Raw genomic sequence first — 17,619 nt, 5'->3', positions numbered from 1 at the left:
TTTTCTTTAGTACTTAACAGTCTCACTTCCAACAGTAACTTGTAGTCTGGAGGAAACTCTGGAGGAAAAAAATTAATGTGTTCTTTCTGACACTCATAACTCCTAATAACGCTGTCACTGTAAGGAATCCAAACTTACAAGAATAATCTTTATAAAATTGTGTGACTTCTGTCACGATACTGTCCTTCCCTTTAGGCACAGTACCTATACTTTATCTCTGGGTTGATCCTAAGGATGCTATTCATATATTTTATGGTACTGGTCAATCCCCTTTTAGTGCCCCTGCCTTCAGAGTATAGGTCAGCCTCTCTTCAGTCTGCCCACCTGCCCTCTTCTTCATTCAATAAAAGCTGGGTGTGCCCCCCCCCCCCCCCCTCCTTCCCCTATCCTTTGCTAGTAGGCCCCATGGTTCATTGTCCTAGCATACATCTTTATGAATACTGCCGCTAAATATTACCTGTCCAAATTCAGTTCTACTTCACACTTCACTCTTACCTCTGGGTACCTTATTTGATCCCCTAGAGTCCTCCACTACTTTTCAAATTCTATGCTTCCAGCAGACCTCATAATTCTGTATAATTCAATATATCATACCTTCCTTTACTCTATACTTATCCCACTATCCTACAAATCCTCAGAACAAATATTCGTCCGGTATTCATAAATAAATATCACCATTAATTCCTCCCTGGTTTATGCTCATTAGTTATTCCTTAGTTTTTACACTCCTTCATTTCTCACCATTCCTTGTGTGATATAGAACTATCTCTTTTCTTATCCCAATGTATAAATATATAAGAAGCGACAAAGGAAAAAAAAGGGGGGGAGGGGGGGGGGGGGGGGAGTGCAGAACCATCATATTTCAACCATACAATATGTGCATCTACCCAGATGTACATATGTCTTTATTCTCCTTCAATCCTTGGCAGATCTAGGCCATAATTTTCATGTTTGTGTCTAAGTGTAATTTTGTGTGTATGTCAATGTGTGTTTGTGGAGCCTGATTCTTCAACTTATTTATTTGACGTAAGTTGAAGGTTATAGGAAACCACAGAGAATGAGAAGGACTTTAGCAATAGAAGTATATTCATATGGAGCGAGGAAAGATAGACTTGTATTCTGATGAGAAATAAGAAAGGAAAAAAATTGAGATGGTTGCTAAGATCAAAGGAGAAGAAGAAGATAGCTCCATAGACAGGAAAACCTTCCCGCCCCCCTTCCACATGATCCCTACTAAGCCGGCACTTGAGTGAGAAACCGAAGGATGTATGATGTTAAACATCTCCTGCAGAACAGACATTCTCACCTTCACCTGTAAAGCCCCTGAAGAAAACTCTTAGCAACACCTATGGAGCAGCAAATGGTGAAGAGTCAGTTACACTTGTATGCAACAGTCGTCTGAAAGGTGTGGTGTGTGAGTGTGTGTGTGTGTGTGTGTGTGTGTGTGTGTGTGTGTGTGTGTGTGTGTGTGGTGTTAATCATGTCTTTACCTACACTACTCACTCCTTTCAAGGTCAATACAAACCCTCCCATCTATATTACATCTCATAAAAGGTATATATGTTCTATAAAAATAGAAAATTATACACTACGATGAGATAGTTCTTTCATTAGTAACCTCATATTATATTATTCTTAAATATAATATTCTATTCTGTTTATTCCATCTTAAAGTCACTCTATTTACATAGTACCATCATATTATACCTTCTAGCAGAGTATTATTCTATTCGTTCCATTTTATGTTTAGAGATCACTGTTTATTTGTGATTCTCTCAAATTATTCACAATCTTGTAGTCATATTCGGTCATTTAAATACTAACATGATAGGATGATTTAAGAGGTTATGAATAGATTACAGAATAGTTGAAGATTTGAAGGGAATTTGGTGTAGGAAAACTAATGTGGAAGTAACACCGAAAACAACTCAGGAACCAACAGTCATCACTCTGCCCGTTAACACATGTTAACATCCCTGGCGAATATACAACTTAGGTCCTTTACATTATATTTTCCCTTTTCTGATCCAGTTGTAGGATGTACTAAAAGTAGAGTCTTGGGATGGATTACTTTTTGTACCCAGAAAGGTCCATCATATTTCCAAAAAAATTTATTTGTATATTTCTTCAGGGCCGAACTCTGACGATGCTGCTTCACAAGAACTAGATCATCAGCTTTGTAGTCTGGTTTGATAGCCTTCTTGTTATATTTGATCACTCATTGTTGTGCTCCATCAAGTATGTTTGTTCAGGCTATTCACTGTTTAAGTTGAAAGTTGTCTACAGATTGCTCTGGCCACATGAAACATCTAATAAGGAGTTCTTCTACAAAGGGTTTACCTATTACCTCCAAAGGTGTTAGTCTAGTTGATAGATGTGGTAATCCATTTAAAATAAGTTCAAAGTCTTTAACTTTCATCACCCATGACGTATAATTTTCGTGGCAGTAGGTGTGGCATAGTTTTCCAATTTCTTTCATAAACTTCTCACATGGATTCAAAGATGGGCTATAGTTGGATATTAATATTTGATGAATATCTTCCCAAACTAAAAATTCCTTAAACTCATTACTAATAAACTGAGGACCATTATTGGTGAGAAACCATCGTGGTTTTCCTACCTTCACAAAATATTGTTGCCTACAGTGAATTACATTTGGTGTATTTGCTTTCTTAATAGGGTATATCTTAACATATTTAGACCAACACACTATGAGGAAAAAAATAGAGGCCACTTCTCCTTTTCCTTTTGGAATTAGTCCAAAGAAATTTGCAGCTGATAGATTGTGTAACACTTTAGGAATAATTGGATTCATTTTGTATTTAACATGTGTGTTACTCTTTTTCACCTTTTGACAAATTTCACAAGTGTTAATGACAGATTCTATTCTATCCTAGCTTTTTAAAGTAGTAGGACTTATTCATATGATCAATACATTTCTTGATACTGAAATGTCCATACCTCTTATAAATGTACCACACTAACTCGTCTTCTAGTAAATTCATTATGCATAAATGCCAATGTTGGGTTGTCTTACTGTCTCTCCAGAACAAATTATGTCCTATATGACAGTGGCCACTTTACACCTTCAAATGTGTTATGTGCCTCTTGGTCTCAACTACATGGTATTTCCTTCCATAATAAATGCAAAAGTTGATGGTTGTTTAACTCTTGACTTTTTACATAGTGTCTGTAATACCCTGCCATTCCAAGAAATCTCTTCAATTGTCTTATGTTTCTAGGTGGTGGACACCCCTTAATGGCCTCTATACATTCTGGATCAGACTTAATTGCTTGTACACCTACAATATTTCCCAAGAATTTTAGCTCTTGCTTCACAATGTGTGATTTAGACAATTTAATTGTAATACCTTTTTTATTTAAATCTTTTTAGAGTCTTCCTCAAGGTCAAGCAATGCTCGTCCCTATTTAGTCCAAATGGTAACACATTAAAATGGTAGGATTCCCCATCAAATAGAAATGCGGTGTATTTTTTTTGGATCTGGATGTAACTGGGTTTGCCAATACCCAGCAGTCAGGTCCATTGAGCTAAAATACTGTGCTTTCTCAAATTTGGATAATAGTTCATCGATGTTAATAGATCTATGTCTTTCAGTTTCTATATGGTTATTTAGGGTGTGCAAATCCTAGAAAAGGTATTTGACAATGTTGTTTGGGACAAGCTGGCCACTATAATGAGGAAAAAGAGAGTGAACTGGAAAACCAGAAGACTTATAAACTCATTATGTCTTAATCAAAAAGTTTCAGTTAAAGTGAGAGGAGAAAGTACAAACTGGATCAGACTAGGAAAAGGAGTAAGGCAAGATGCTGTTTATCACCTACTCTTTTCAACCTCTACTTGGAAAATATGATTGACCAATGCTCATTAGATGACAAAGAAGTAGAAATTGGAGGAAGAAGAGTAGGGTGTTTGAGATTTGCTGATGACATGGTCCTTCTAGCCACAGGGGAAAAAGAATTACAGGATTTGGTGGACACCATTGCAATTAACGGAAAAAAATATGGAATGAAAATTAACACAAATAAAACAAAAGTATTGGCACTAGGAGGAAATAAGGAAATAAAATTTATGCTGAATGGAGAAACACTAGAACAGGTGCAAAATTTTAAGTATCTTGGAAGCAGGATAGACACTGACTGGAAGTGCACCACAGAAATTAAAACAAGGATGGCAATGGCAAAAGAGGTGTTTTATAAGAAAAGGAGAATCTTCTGCAGCAGTTTGGACAGAGAACTCAGAAAGAGACTCATAAAATGTCTTGTATGGAGTGTTCTTCTATATGGTGCTGAAACATGGACTATGAGGAAAAAAGACAGAGAAAAGCTGGAGACTTTTGAGATCTGGACATGGCTGAAGATGGAAAGAATAAGTTGGATGGACAGAGTAAAAAATGAACTGGTACTGAGAAGAGAAGGAGAGAAAAGACAGTAGTAGATGCAGTAAAGAGAAGAAAAAGAAATTGGATTGGGCATATATTAAGAAAGAATGAAGGACTGATAAAAACAGTTTTAGAAGGTTATGTAGAAGGGGAAAGGAAGTGAGGAAGGAAGAAATTCCAGATACTGGATGACATGATGGATGGTACAACATACAGCAGCCTTAAGAAGGAAGCAATGGATCGCAGAAAATGGAGAGGGAAAGGACCTGCTAATACAGCAGATGATGATGATGACATCCGGTACTAACCGCACATCTCCTGTAGCCTCTTCCACTACTACTAAAGGATTATTTATTACACTCAAACTGTGTTCTATTATTTTATTATCTATCATTTTACCTATCTCCTCCTTAACTGCTTCCTTTCCTTTAATCTTACCGTTATTGGATAACGTTTACAAAAAAAAAAAAAAAAAAAAAAAACAAAGTGTGGTGCCGATGAGGATGACAAAACCATTGATATGCATTTGTCTTTGGACTCTGAGCATTGTCTTTGGGCACTGAGCATTGTCTTTGGGCTGTTCCACCACGTTCAGTTCTTTGTGAGCCTTGCATGTGTTTACGTGAATAAATGAACTACTGCTAAATGGGTGTTGTTTGGTGTAAACAACTTCGCCCTCAAGAGTATTATCTTTTATCTTAAATTTACATACATTTTCCCTAATACTACCTGGACTATCAGAAAACACCGTTTCATGTTCTAGTACAATCCTGGATAAATCTAACATTTGGCCATTTGTTAATGTTTGGGATTCATATACTTTGTTTTGTATGTCTGCCCGGTACAATGTATGACTTACGTTTTCAATCTCTGGTGACAATTGTGCGGTCACTGTTAATTTCAAACACTGAGCCTCTGTTGTTTGTTTACCCATATTGTTGTCTGTCACAAATGGTATGCAACATTTATAGTCACCTTTTCCACAATAAAGAAAATTTTCCTCAAAATTTAACATGATGTTAAATTCAGATAGCCAGTCAGACCAAATAACACATCCCTGTTAATATTTTCTACTATCAGAAGTGTTTGATGGAATGTAATACCACTGATGTTACAAGTTAGTTGGGTTTCATGCTTTCCTGGAAATGGAAAAAAGAACACATTGACACCGGTGTGTCAGACCCACCATACTTGTTCCGGACACTGCGAGAGGGCTGTACAAGCAATGATCACACGCACGGCACAGCGGACACACCAGGAACCGCTGTGTTGGTCGTCGAATGGCGCTAGCTGCGCAGCATTTGTGGACCGCCGCCGTCAGTGTCAGCCAGTTTGCCGTGGCATACGAAGCTCCTTCGCAGTCTTTAACACTGGTAGCATGCCGCAACAGCGTGGACGTGAACTGTATGTGCAGTTGACGGACTTTGAGTGAGGGCATATAGTGGGCATGTGGGAGGCTGGGTAAACGTACCGCCAAATTGCTCAACATGTGGGGCGTGAGGTCTCCACAGTACATCGATGTTGTCGCCAGTGGTCGGCGGAAGGTGCACGTGCCCGTCGACCTGGGACCGGAGCGCAGCGATGCATGGATGCACGCCAAGACCGTAGGATCCTACGCAGTGCCATAGCGGACCGCACCACCACTTCCCAGCAAATTAGGGACACTGTTGCTCCTGGGGTATCGGCAAGGACCATTCGCAACTGTCTCCATGAAGCTGGGCTACGGTCCCGCACACCGTTAGGCTGTCTTCCGCTCACGCCCCAACATCATGCAGCCCGCCTCCAGTGGTGTCGCGACAGGCGTGAATGGAGAGACGAATGGAGACGTGTCGTCTTCAGCGATGAGAGTCGCTTCTGCCTTGGTGCCAATGATGGTCGTATGCGTGTTTGGCGCCGTGCAGGTGAGCGCCACAATCAGGACTGCATACGACCGAGGCACACAGGGCCAACATCCGGTATCATGGTGTGGGGAGCGGTTTCCTACACTGGCCGTACACCTCTGGTGATCGTCGAAGGGACACTGAATAGTGCACGGTGCATCCAAACCGTCATCGAACCCATCGTTCTACCATTCCTAGACTGGCAAGGGAACTTGCTGTTCCAACAGGACAATGCACGTCCACATGTATCCCGTGCCGCCCAACATGCTCTAGAAGGTGTAAGTCAACTACCCTGGCCAGCAAGATCTCCGGATCTGTCCCCCATTGAGCATGTTTGGGACTGGATGAAATGTCATCTCACGCAGTCTGCACGTCCAGCACGAACGCTGGTCCAACTGAGGTGCCAGGTGCAAATGGCATGGCAAGCCGTTCCACAGGACTACACAGGACTACTCCAGCAAGCCAACTGGTTCCAAGATAAATGTCAGAATCGACTAAACACTCATACAATTACATATGTTCTGCCTCATGCAGAACCAAGACATGAAGTGAAAGTCTCTATACAATAAATGCTTCATCTGTCCCTGTAACAGTCCTCATGACACCACAATTCACGGAACATTATAAAAACACTCTTCAACTTTTTTGATATAAATTCCAAGATGCTGCTGGTAACCACTTGTCAGGGCTGCTCATCTGATGCAGATCCTGACTTCTCATGACAGCTGTCCCTCTTGCACACACAGATCTGTGTGGTGCAGTAAAAAGGCTCTCTCACCCTTGTCATTAAAATATTGGGTGCTAGAGATGGTGGAGAGCCAAGTGCTTCTAGAATTTACCCCAAAATCCTTGAAGCACTACCATTATTGGTATAAATACACTTTGCTGGGCAGCCTTCAGTTTCTGCTTCATGTGATTGAAAATTTATTTGTACATAAATTTCAAAAGTCAATTAAATAAAGGAATTACTGTAACAGACAAAACTTCATTATTAGTTAACTAATTCCAGATGATGCCCACACTTGCAATCTGCCCCCTCCATCCTAATTCCAGTTATAGTCCACAATAAGCAAAGTCTTTTATGAAAAATTTGAGAGGATCAAAGATTACAGTAAACTTTCTAGATTACATAACTTTTTGTGTATAGTTGGCTCCATTTTTTCTCATCTAGGGGTCTGATTCTCGAAGTTGAAATTCTCCCATTTATGATCCTCAAGTTTAAATTGGTATACGTAAATTTAAAGACTGCTGTTGAAGAATTATTGTTGTTAAGTTAATGTATTTTGTCACATTTTATTATGTCATACACTCATTTTGAATTTTCACATTAGCATAGCCAAAATTACATTGTTTGCCCAAAATACATCCAATCACATCAGAGACATGCTTACTACTACTTCACTCTGCAGTAATAACCATGTGGCTTTACAGTTTTTCTTGACAAATGAATATCAATTAATTTTGACTATTATTTCATAAATGAATCCAGAAATAGACATACTACATAGTACTACATTGTGTAATCAATAATAGGAATTTTCAGTGTACCAAATAATTTGTAATTCCAAATGTTTGTAATAAAGGTATTTTAACTGTTCACTCACAGCTAGTATTTATCAGGTGTCACATGATAAATAAAGTAAATCCTTTTCATAAGTTTTAGCTTGAAATATAACTTACTGTGTATAAAATTATATGAAAGTTTTTCAGAAAAGCAGTTGAGATAATACTGACCTATCCAAAATGTGAAAAATAATAGTGATATCAACAACTACTGTTGAGGAAAAGTAATGCTAGAGGAGGATGTCCCTAGACAAGAAGAACTGGAGCCATCTCAAGATGACAAGCTAAATAAACTTGAAGTACATTGTATCATCACTACTCTCAAAATCTTCTTAAAGACTTTGCTTATTAATTTCTTGGACTGTGCATTTTTTTAATGCTGACAGTAGCTGAAAGAAGGAAGGAAAGGGCAGATTACTTTAGCTCTCTCTGATTGATGCCAGATGCTGAATTGTGCCCATGTAAATGGAAAGCCTCACCAGCCCCAGCAGTCAATAGTCCTTTACTGCTGACAACAGAACAGTTGTGGAGACAGCCATTAGAAGCTTGAGTGTTTTATTTGAAATGACACAGCTTGTAAAGTGCACAAAGTTCTATTGAAACATGCCATTGTGAAAGATTCAGAGGATGTCTAACAACTGGTAACTCAATTAGTCTTTAAATGAAATGGAAGACTTTTGAGGAACTTGATAAATGGTAAGTAAGCCTACAGTATAATAAAGAATTGATAGGATCACCAAATTCTAAATTTGTGCAAAGCAGTTATCTGTCCATTATTCTCAAAGATTTCTCCTAGATCTCATACAGATTTCAGTGGTTCATGTAACTGGAATTCATGTGTGTCTGTATACTGATGTGACTTCGAATTGGAAATCAAATATTATAGATATTCTCAAATGCTTAAGGCCAACAACATCAGTTCTATGTGTAATTGCCAATTATGATGATGAAAATCCCAGAAAATTACCTTACATGATATAGCATGTGTCATACGACATAATTCCCTGTGATAGTTCAATGCACAGACACAAGGTATTCACTGTAGATATAAATCCTGTGAGGATAATAGCTGGTGTTATGAGATTCTGTTTTGTGTTTTTACTAATTCATCTTAGCCCATGCCCTATCTTAGAAGAAAGAATGAGGAAAGGCAAACCTACGTTTCTAGCATTTGTACACTTAGAAAAGCTTTAGACAATGTTGACTGGAAATTTCTCTTTCAAATTCTAAAGGTGGCAGAGGTAAAATACAGGGAGCGAAAGGCTATTTATAATGTGTAAAGAAATGAGATTGCAGTTATAAGAGTCGAGGAACGTGAAAGGGAAGCAGTGGTTGGGAAGGGAGTGAGACAGGGATGTAGCCTCTCCCTGCTATTATTCAATCTGTATATTGAGCAAGCAGTAAAGGAAACAAAAGAAAAATTTGGAGTAGGTATTAAAGGCCAGGGAGAAGAAATAAAAACTCTGAGGTTCACCGATGACATTCTAATTCTGTCAGAGACAGCAAAGGACTTGGAAGAGCAGTTGAACAGAATTGACAGTGTCTTGAAAGGAGGATATAAGATGAACATCAACAAAAGCAAAATGAGGATAATGGAATGTAGTCAAATTAAGTCGGGTTATGCTAATGGAATTAGATTAGGAAATGAGACACTTAAAGTTGTAAAGGTGTTTTGCTATTTGGGGAGCAAAATAACTGATGATGGTCGAAGTAGAGAGGATGTCAAATGTAGACTGGCAATGGCAAGGAATGTGTTTCTGAAGAAGAGAAATTTGTTAACATCGAGTATAGATTTAAGTGTCAGGAGGTTCATTTCTGAAAGTATTTGTATGGAGTGTATCCATGTATGGAAGTGAAACATGGACAATAAATAGTTTGGACAAGAAGAGAATAGAATCTTTCGAAATGTGATGCTACAGAAGAATGTTGAGGATTAGGTGGGTAGATCACGTAACTAATGAGGAGGTATTGAATAGAATTGGGGAGAAGTGAAGTCTGTGGCACAACTTGACTAGAAGAAGGAATCGGTTGGTAGGACATGTTCTGAGGCATCAAGGGATAACAAATTTAACATTGGAGGGCAGTGTGGAGGGTAAAAATCATAGAGGGAGACCAAGAGATGAATACACTAAGCAGATTCAGAAGGATGTAGGTTGCAGTCGCTACTGGGAAATGAAGGAGCTTGCCCAGGATGGAGTAGCATGGAGAGCTACATCAAACCAGTCTCAGGACTGAAGACCACAACAACAACAATTTTTTGAAATGGGTGGTATTCGATATTCTCTGGAGGACTAGTATTAGCACACCCAGTTAAAAAGATGGTTCATTCCATCATTACTAAACTTACTTGAGTGATAATAATGGACAAAATTAACTATTATTAGTGAGGTTTCTCAAGTACTGTTTCTTTTGTGGATGATGAGTGCCTAGGATGCTCAACGAAAACACAAGACAGTGATTGTTCAGGCTGCCACATCATTTCTGGTGTGATATAACACTGAAGGATTTGACTTTCTGACACATGTCACCACAGAAGATGAAACCTGGGTGCATCCCTATGATCCAGAAACGAAGTGACACTCTCCAGAAACAGGAACTTATTGGATGACCCTTGAAGTCATTTAAGTAATGTTCAAAATGATTTTTTGCATCCCGCAAAATATTTTTCAACAATATACACTCCTGGAAATGGAAAAAAGAACACATTGACACCGGTGTGTCAGACCCACCATACTTGCTCCGGACACTGCGAGAGGGCTGTACAAGCAATGATCACACGCACATCACAGCAGACACACCAGGAATTGTGGTGTTGGCCGTCGAATGGCGCTAGCTGCGCAGCATTTGTGCACCACCGCCGTCAGTGTCAGCCAGTTTGCCGTGGCATACGGAGCTCCATCGCAGTCTTTAACACTGGTAGCATGCCGCGACAGCGTGGACGTGAACTGTATGTGCAGTTAACGGACTTTGAGCGAGAGCATATAGTGGGCATGCGGGAGGCCGGGTGGACGTACCGCCGAATTGCTCAACACGTGGGGCGTGAGGTCTCCACAGTACATCGATGTTGTCGCCAGTGGTCAGCGGAAGGTGCACGTGCCCGTCGACCTGGGACCGGACCGCAGCGATGCACGGATGCACGCCAAGACCGTAGGATCCTACGCAGTGCCGTAGGGGACTGCACCGCCACTTCCCAGCAAATTAGGGACACTGTTGCTCCTGGGGTATCGGCGAGGACTATTCGCAACTGTCTCCATGAAGCTGGGCTACGGTCCCACACACTGTTAGGCTGTCTTCCGCTCAAGCCCCAACATCGTGCAGCCCGCCTCCAGTGGTGTCGCGACAGGCATGAATGGGGGACGAATGGAGATGTGTCGTCTTCAGCGATGAGAGTCGCTTCTGCCTTGGTGCCAATGATGGTCATATGCGTGTTTGTCGCCGTGCAGGTCAGCGCCACAATCAGGACTGCATACGACCGAGGCACACAGGGCCAACACCCGGCATCATGGTGTGGGGAGCGATCTCCTACACTGGCCGTACACTTCTGGTGATCATCGAGGGGACACTGAATAGTGCACGGTACATCCAAACTGTCATCGAACCCATCATTCAACCATTCCTAGACCGGCAAGGGAACTTGCTGTTCCAACAGGACAATGCACGTCCGCATGTATCCCGTGCCACCCAACGTGCTCTAGAAGGTGTAAGTCAACTACCCTGGCCAGCAAGATCTCCGGATCTGTCCCCCATTGAGCATGTTTGGGACTGGATGAAGCGTCGTCTCACGCGGTCTGCATGTCCAGCACGAATGCTGGTCCAACTGAGGTGCCAGGTGGAAATGGCATGGCAAGCCGTTCCACAGGACTACATCCAGCATCTCTACGATCGTCTCCATGGGAGAATAGCAGCCTGCATTGCTGCGAAAGGTGGATATACACTGTACTAGTGCCGACATTGTGCATGCTCTGTTGCCTGTGTCTATGTGTCTGTGGTTCTGTCAGTGTGATCATGTGATGTATCTGACCCCAGGAATATGTCAATAAAGTTTCCCCTTCCTGGGACAATGAATTCACGGTGTTCTTATTTCAATTTCCAGGAGTGTATCACATGACACAAGGCTATTACATGAAAATAGATTTTAAATAGTGGTGTAGATGTGGTTGAATGAAAATGCATTCTGTAACGCAAAGGAATTTATACATAATGAAAAAAATGGTACTTTATTATAAATGTGTTTGTAACAAACAAATTGTAGCTTATGGCATACACCCTAATCTGTATTCTGTATAATCATTGTGACAAAACAAATTATGTGATAAAATGGGATAGATAGTATTTTCTAAAACTGGTTATTTTCATTGTGAGTACAAGATAAGTAATACTGTATAAGAATATTTATATATGTTAACCCTTTGTATAATCATTTGTAAATCATTTGTATAATTTTGTATGGACTGATGATGCCTTACACATCACAACAGTTATTTACAGGCCTATAAATCAATATGCTGCTGTTCCAGTGTGTTTCCTACTTGCTTCCTACATACTTAAAGGTGTGTCCATTCCTTAATATTTCTCTGTTCATAGTTATCTTTGTCCATTTATTTCCTCTTAGTGCATTATTTTTCTTTGTATTGATTACCATTCCATTAATCTCTTTTTAGCTTCAGTTGTAGTAATTCTTTTTCTTCTGTTGTTAGAAGAACTGTGACATCTGCAAACCTCAAATACCATATCCTTCCTCCAATGTTTATCCCTTGTGACCTCGTAGGCATTGCTTAATCATATTTCCTAAATACCGAAAGAGTAGGAGACAGACAGCATCCATATCTCACTCCTTTCCTTAGTTCTGTTTAGTCTGTGCTCTCTCCTCTCACTTTCACTGACACATTTTAGTTGTATAAGTTTATAAATCATCTGGTTTTCCAATCCTATCTCTGCTCCCTCATTATAGTTTGCAAGCTTATCCCTAGTCACATTATCAAATACCTTTTACTTTCAATAACTTTCTCTCCCAAAAATTGCAAGAGTTCTGTTGGAGCTCATGTACATGTATTCTATTTAAAACTAAATTACTCCTCAGCCAGATTCTCCTCCATTACGTTTTCCAACCTTATATTAATGGTTCTTAACATAATTTGGGTTCATTGTTAAATGAGGGTAATTGTCGTGCACTCTGCATTTCTTGTTTCGTTGATTCTTGGGTGTTAGAATGATTATTTTTCTCAGAAAATCCTCTGGCAATTTGCCACCATGTCTCAATATGTCTCTTACTCCTCCCCAATTGAAACATTTTTGTATTTCTTCCCACATCTCATCAATACCTAGTGGTTTCCCATTTTTCACTGCAGTTATAGCACTCTTTACTTCTTCCTGTATAACTGTTGATCCTTTCTCATTGTTATCCACACTGTTCAAGGTTTCAAATTCCAAAGTTGTTGTCTTATGATCTATGTCCTATCATTCTTTTAAATAGTTTTCCCATCTCTGGAGGATGTACTTGTGATATTTGTACACTACATGTTCATTGTTACTGAGAGTTTCCAGAGCAGCACTTTCTCATCTGTTTCAACCTCATGTTCTTGTTTTTACTGTGTTGTATAGTAAACCATGCCTTCCCTTCCTCTCCAGTTCTTCAATTGCATTGCACTCCTCTTTGAGACATTTTTTTCCTAGCTCGCTCTGTCTCTCTGTACCATTCTTCCACTAATGTGTGTCCTTCTGTGATTTCTGAAACATATATTTGCCAGTAGAGTATCCTGCAGAAGTCAATAAAACTTCTGTCATTCCTGTTTCCAGGACCAGGACTGCCTTCCACTGCCAATACTGCCACCTGGTATCTGTGAGTGGTTATTGTATGTTGACGTTGAACACAGGTGGTAGTCACATTAATGTGACTGGACCACGTATAACCACAATTTATGTGGGTTTTGTGAGAGGCCTTTCTTTAACAGTGTGCTATAGTGGTCACTGGACATGTCTTGCATTGCTCTCATGATAGTCAAACATCTTTCATTCATTATCTCTCTATGTCCCTATGTTTTGTTTTATACCTATTGTACAGAAGTCACTGTTTCCTATGGAGACTGTATATCATGAAGGACTCTCCCATCATGAACTGTTTTACTATGTACACACAGGGTGCCTGTTATAAATTGAGACAACTATGTTCTAGGTGATAAATTAATATTATTAAAGGGGACATCTGTCTGTACTACAACTGGTCACCTCCTATCCATCCCTCTTACAAGGACAAGGTTAATTTTATAGTTCCAAATGGGCACATCCCCATTTTCAATGCAGATTTTGGTTCTATGCCAAAAAATACATATGATTACTCAAACTATTGTTCCCCCTTCTCATTGTATGATATGTACAGTTAACTCAAACCATTGTTCCCTATTCATTTGTGATAGACACTGCAATAACTGACAAACTTCATATGTGTGAGGTTCATAAATTAAAAACCAGCACATTTCATTTACATTTACAATGTAATTTTGTGGTCTAACAGTTGATATTGATGTTCAAATATTACTTGAGTGTTGCAATTGTGATTATTCAGCACAAATAATATGGCTAGACATGAACATTTCTGGCATATAAGCTACTTGTATGGTAACACAGTTTTCATTTGCTTATGGGGTTGATTGTGGTTGTAATAGAACATGGTGAAAAATGTTTTTACACAGTTGGGGAACGTAAAACTTACAAAGTCTGACTACATGCTGTTAATACAATATTCAGTCTAAGACCAAAATAAGACTGTCAGACTGAAACACGGCAGTGTTCAAATTGCTTCTGTTTATATAGTTTCAAACAATTGCTGTTATTGTTATGTACTGAATTTTGCATTTATACAATTTTAGTTTTACATACATTTTCCCAAATTACATAGAAATTAACATGGATTAAAAGTAGATAGTTTTATACAAAGATAAGAAGGAATCTGTTTCTGTAAAGAGTATAAATTACATGTTTCATCATTGCAACAATATGTTCTGTTAATTTGCATATATTATCATGCTATCATTTTCAGGTGAACAGAGTGATTAGTTTTATTGGATGAAAGGCCTAGATTCAATTAATTAAATTTTGTATGAGTAAAATTTTACATTTCTATATGGTCTATATGGTCTATATGGTCATTACAGTTCTATTAACTAACACAAATTAAAACATGAGTATGCTTAATTCTGATTAAAAATCATCATGTCATATTTTTAATTGGGGATTGAAACAATTTCTGATTTTAAGACATAAAAATATCTGTCTCTCTATTACTTGCAAATATTGGAACTTTAATTGCTAATACTCCATAATTACAATAGCAAAATCATTCCTACCATGCGCCTGAAAGTTGTATTGTGTGTGAATTATGATGGTACATTAGTTTTTAATCCAACATGTTTCCTTCATTCTATATACTGGTGAGGCCCAATGTAAACAAGGTCAAAACAACAGTTTAAATTAGTGTATGTTAGTAGCATTTATCTACATGCTGTCTTTGGAAGAGAGGGGATGAGGTTGGAATATGACATAGGGTCCCAATGGTTTGTGATATTACATGGTGAGTCTCCAAACCATTGGAAATCTTGATTTCAGTGGCCACTCTCGAACCCTGACATCATGATGACTGATTTTGGTGTGTGTTTTCATCCAGCGGCCATACATGTGTTATATGTTAAGTGCCGTAACTTTTGCACTAGTTTCTGATCAGGCTTTGAGGTGGTTAACCAAATTGTACTGTGCTATCAATACCAAATTAAATTTTGAAAATTAACTGTACATCTTCAAATTATGTAGTTTTTTGCTCTAAGTTGCACATAATTTTTGCTTTTTAGCCATCTAATTACAGCTGAATGAAAAACAGTTTTTCATGACATAAACTGTTTTGTTTAAGTGGTTTCAAAAATACAAAATTCTTATGGCACAAAAAATTGTTTTGCATTCAGGTGTAATTGCATGATCCAAAAGTAAAAATTATTAGTGTAATTTAACAAAGATTTACATTACATCTTAAATGAAATGCAGACTCAAATCCATTGACTCTTAATTGCAAAGACAGGCACAGCTGATATTTGCCAATTACAGCACGATCTGTTGCAAATGGAAAACAATGGTTTGAGTAAACCATGCACTTGTTGTGGCATTGAATCCAAATATGCAATAAAATCAGGGGATAGGGGTTCAGATTTTAAAATACAAAGTTGACCGCACCCATGCAGGAGGAGGGGTTATGAAACGGCCAGTTGTAGCACAGACAAATGTCCCCTTAACTAATAGTAACTTTTCACCCAGAAAATTTCTTTTGTATGCTGTGTCATTTTTGAGATATGTAGTTGTCTCAAGCTGAAACAGGCACCCTGTATTACTCAGTGCATGGCATTACTAACCTATCAAAGCTAGACCGTACTTGATACGATTTGTTAAAAAATAACATTACTTTGCAGTGTATTTCATTATCATATTAAATTTTGTACATGTTATCATATTAGACAACTTATGCACAGCTTTGATCTGATTGGTCTTGCATTTGACAGGTTGATAAGAATGGCCTTCCTGTTGAAGCTCTATTTATGGAATTATTAGATACCAGCATACCAGAGCAACAAATGAGAAGAAAAGCCAGGAGTGAACTGCATTATTGTTTTCAGAAAATGGCATCAGGTGTTTTCCTGTTTCTTAAATCACATTCTAAAATAGAGATTATGGTTTCAGTTAATGTTTTGTTGTATTCTGACAGTTTTTATTGCACTTAATCAGAACAATCTAAGGAAACATCATTGAGAAAATCATGTTTTGTATTGTATATGCTCTAACAGATTCCACATCCATAAATATGCACATGTGTTATCTTCATAACACCCACATTTTTTTCTTCTTTTAATAATCACTGGATCTTGACAGTGTCACTATTTTTAACTAGAGGGTAGATAAGAGATGGACCCATTGAGTTAGGCGAAATTATGAGATGTGGCCAAAATGGAAATTCAAACAAATTAAGTTTTCTTTACATGTGGTAGAGCATAAGGATGGTATGTTGATAGGAAATTTTCTTGTACACACAATATTTTAGACTACAAAGACAATTTTTTCCATAAAAAGGGCTGTTAATCTGTTATATATCTGAGGCACACATTTATTCTTTTTCATGCAGAAGATACTGCTGATAGTTGCACAGTAATGAGACTCTGTAGGTGTTAGCATCCAGGGTAACAAAAACAAAATTTTTAACCACTATTCAGAGAAATATTATCTCTAGTTTATTTTTAAAAGTATTTAAGAAATAAATTTGTACCAAACACATTTTCAAGCTTTTACTTATTTCAGTGAGAAGTTCAGTCGTGCATATTTCTACATCATGTTTATTATGGTTTTGCAGTTGCTGAAGAAGACACCTGTACATTTGGAAAGCAATTTGCTAGCTGCTTGGATCTGAATGTGCAGGACATTAAGAAACATCAAAGTAATTCATCCAACATTAATAAGTTACATTAAAATGAGGTACTGCCAACTTCTGTTATTATTGAGAAAATGTAAAATGTTTAGAAAGCTCTAAAACAAATAAAATGTTAAAAAATTTAATTAAATGTTCAGATGGTATTACAACCAACTCACTATTCATCCCATAAGTCAATTAAACAGAATGTAAAGAACATAATTTTAGAAAACACAAATAGTGTTTTAAAAAGCTTAGGTCTCTCTCTTTCTCTATCTCTTTCTCTCTACATATCAGTTTGATAAAGTGGTCAGAAATAAGTCTGCTTTTGCAATAT

At 38.3% G+C, this 17,619-nt stretch overlaps 1 protein-coding gene across 1 annotated transcript in view; it reads left to right on the top strand.

Annotated features, from left to right (window-relative positions):
* LOC126284844 (uncharacterized) overlaps positions 1 to 17,341 on the top strand; it is an 80,442-nt gene extending 63,101 nt beyond the window's left edge. The window contains exons 6-7 of the mRNA XM_049984070.1: positions 16,384 to 16,510; positions 17,226 to 17,341. Coding sequence (XP_049840027.1) covers positions 16,384 to 16,510; positions 17,226 to 17,341 — 243 coding nt within the window. The remainder of the gene's footprint in view (positions 1 to 16,383; positions 16,511 to 17,225) is intronic.
* Positions 17,342 to 17,619: the final 278 nt, after the last annotated feature.

The sequence above is a fragment of the Schistocerca gregaria genome, chromosome 8 (genome assembly GCF_023897955.1).
Source record: "Schistocerca gregaria isolate iqSchGreg1 chromosome 8, iqSchGreg1.2, whole genome shotgun sequence".
NCBI lineage: Eukaryota > Metazoa > Arthropoda > Insecta > Orthoptera > Acrididae > Schistocerca > Schistocerca gregaria.
The sequence above is the reverse complement of the archived record's forward strand: the minus strand, read 5'-3'. Positions and strand labels throughout refer to the sequence as shown.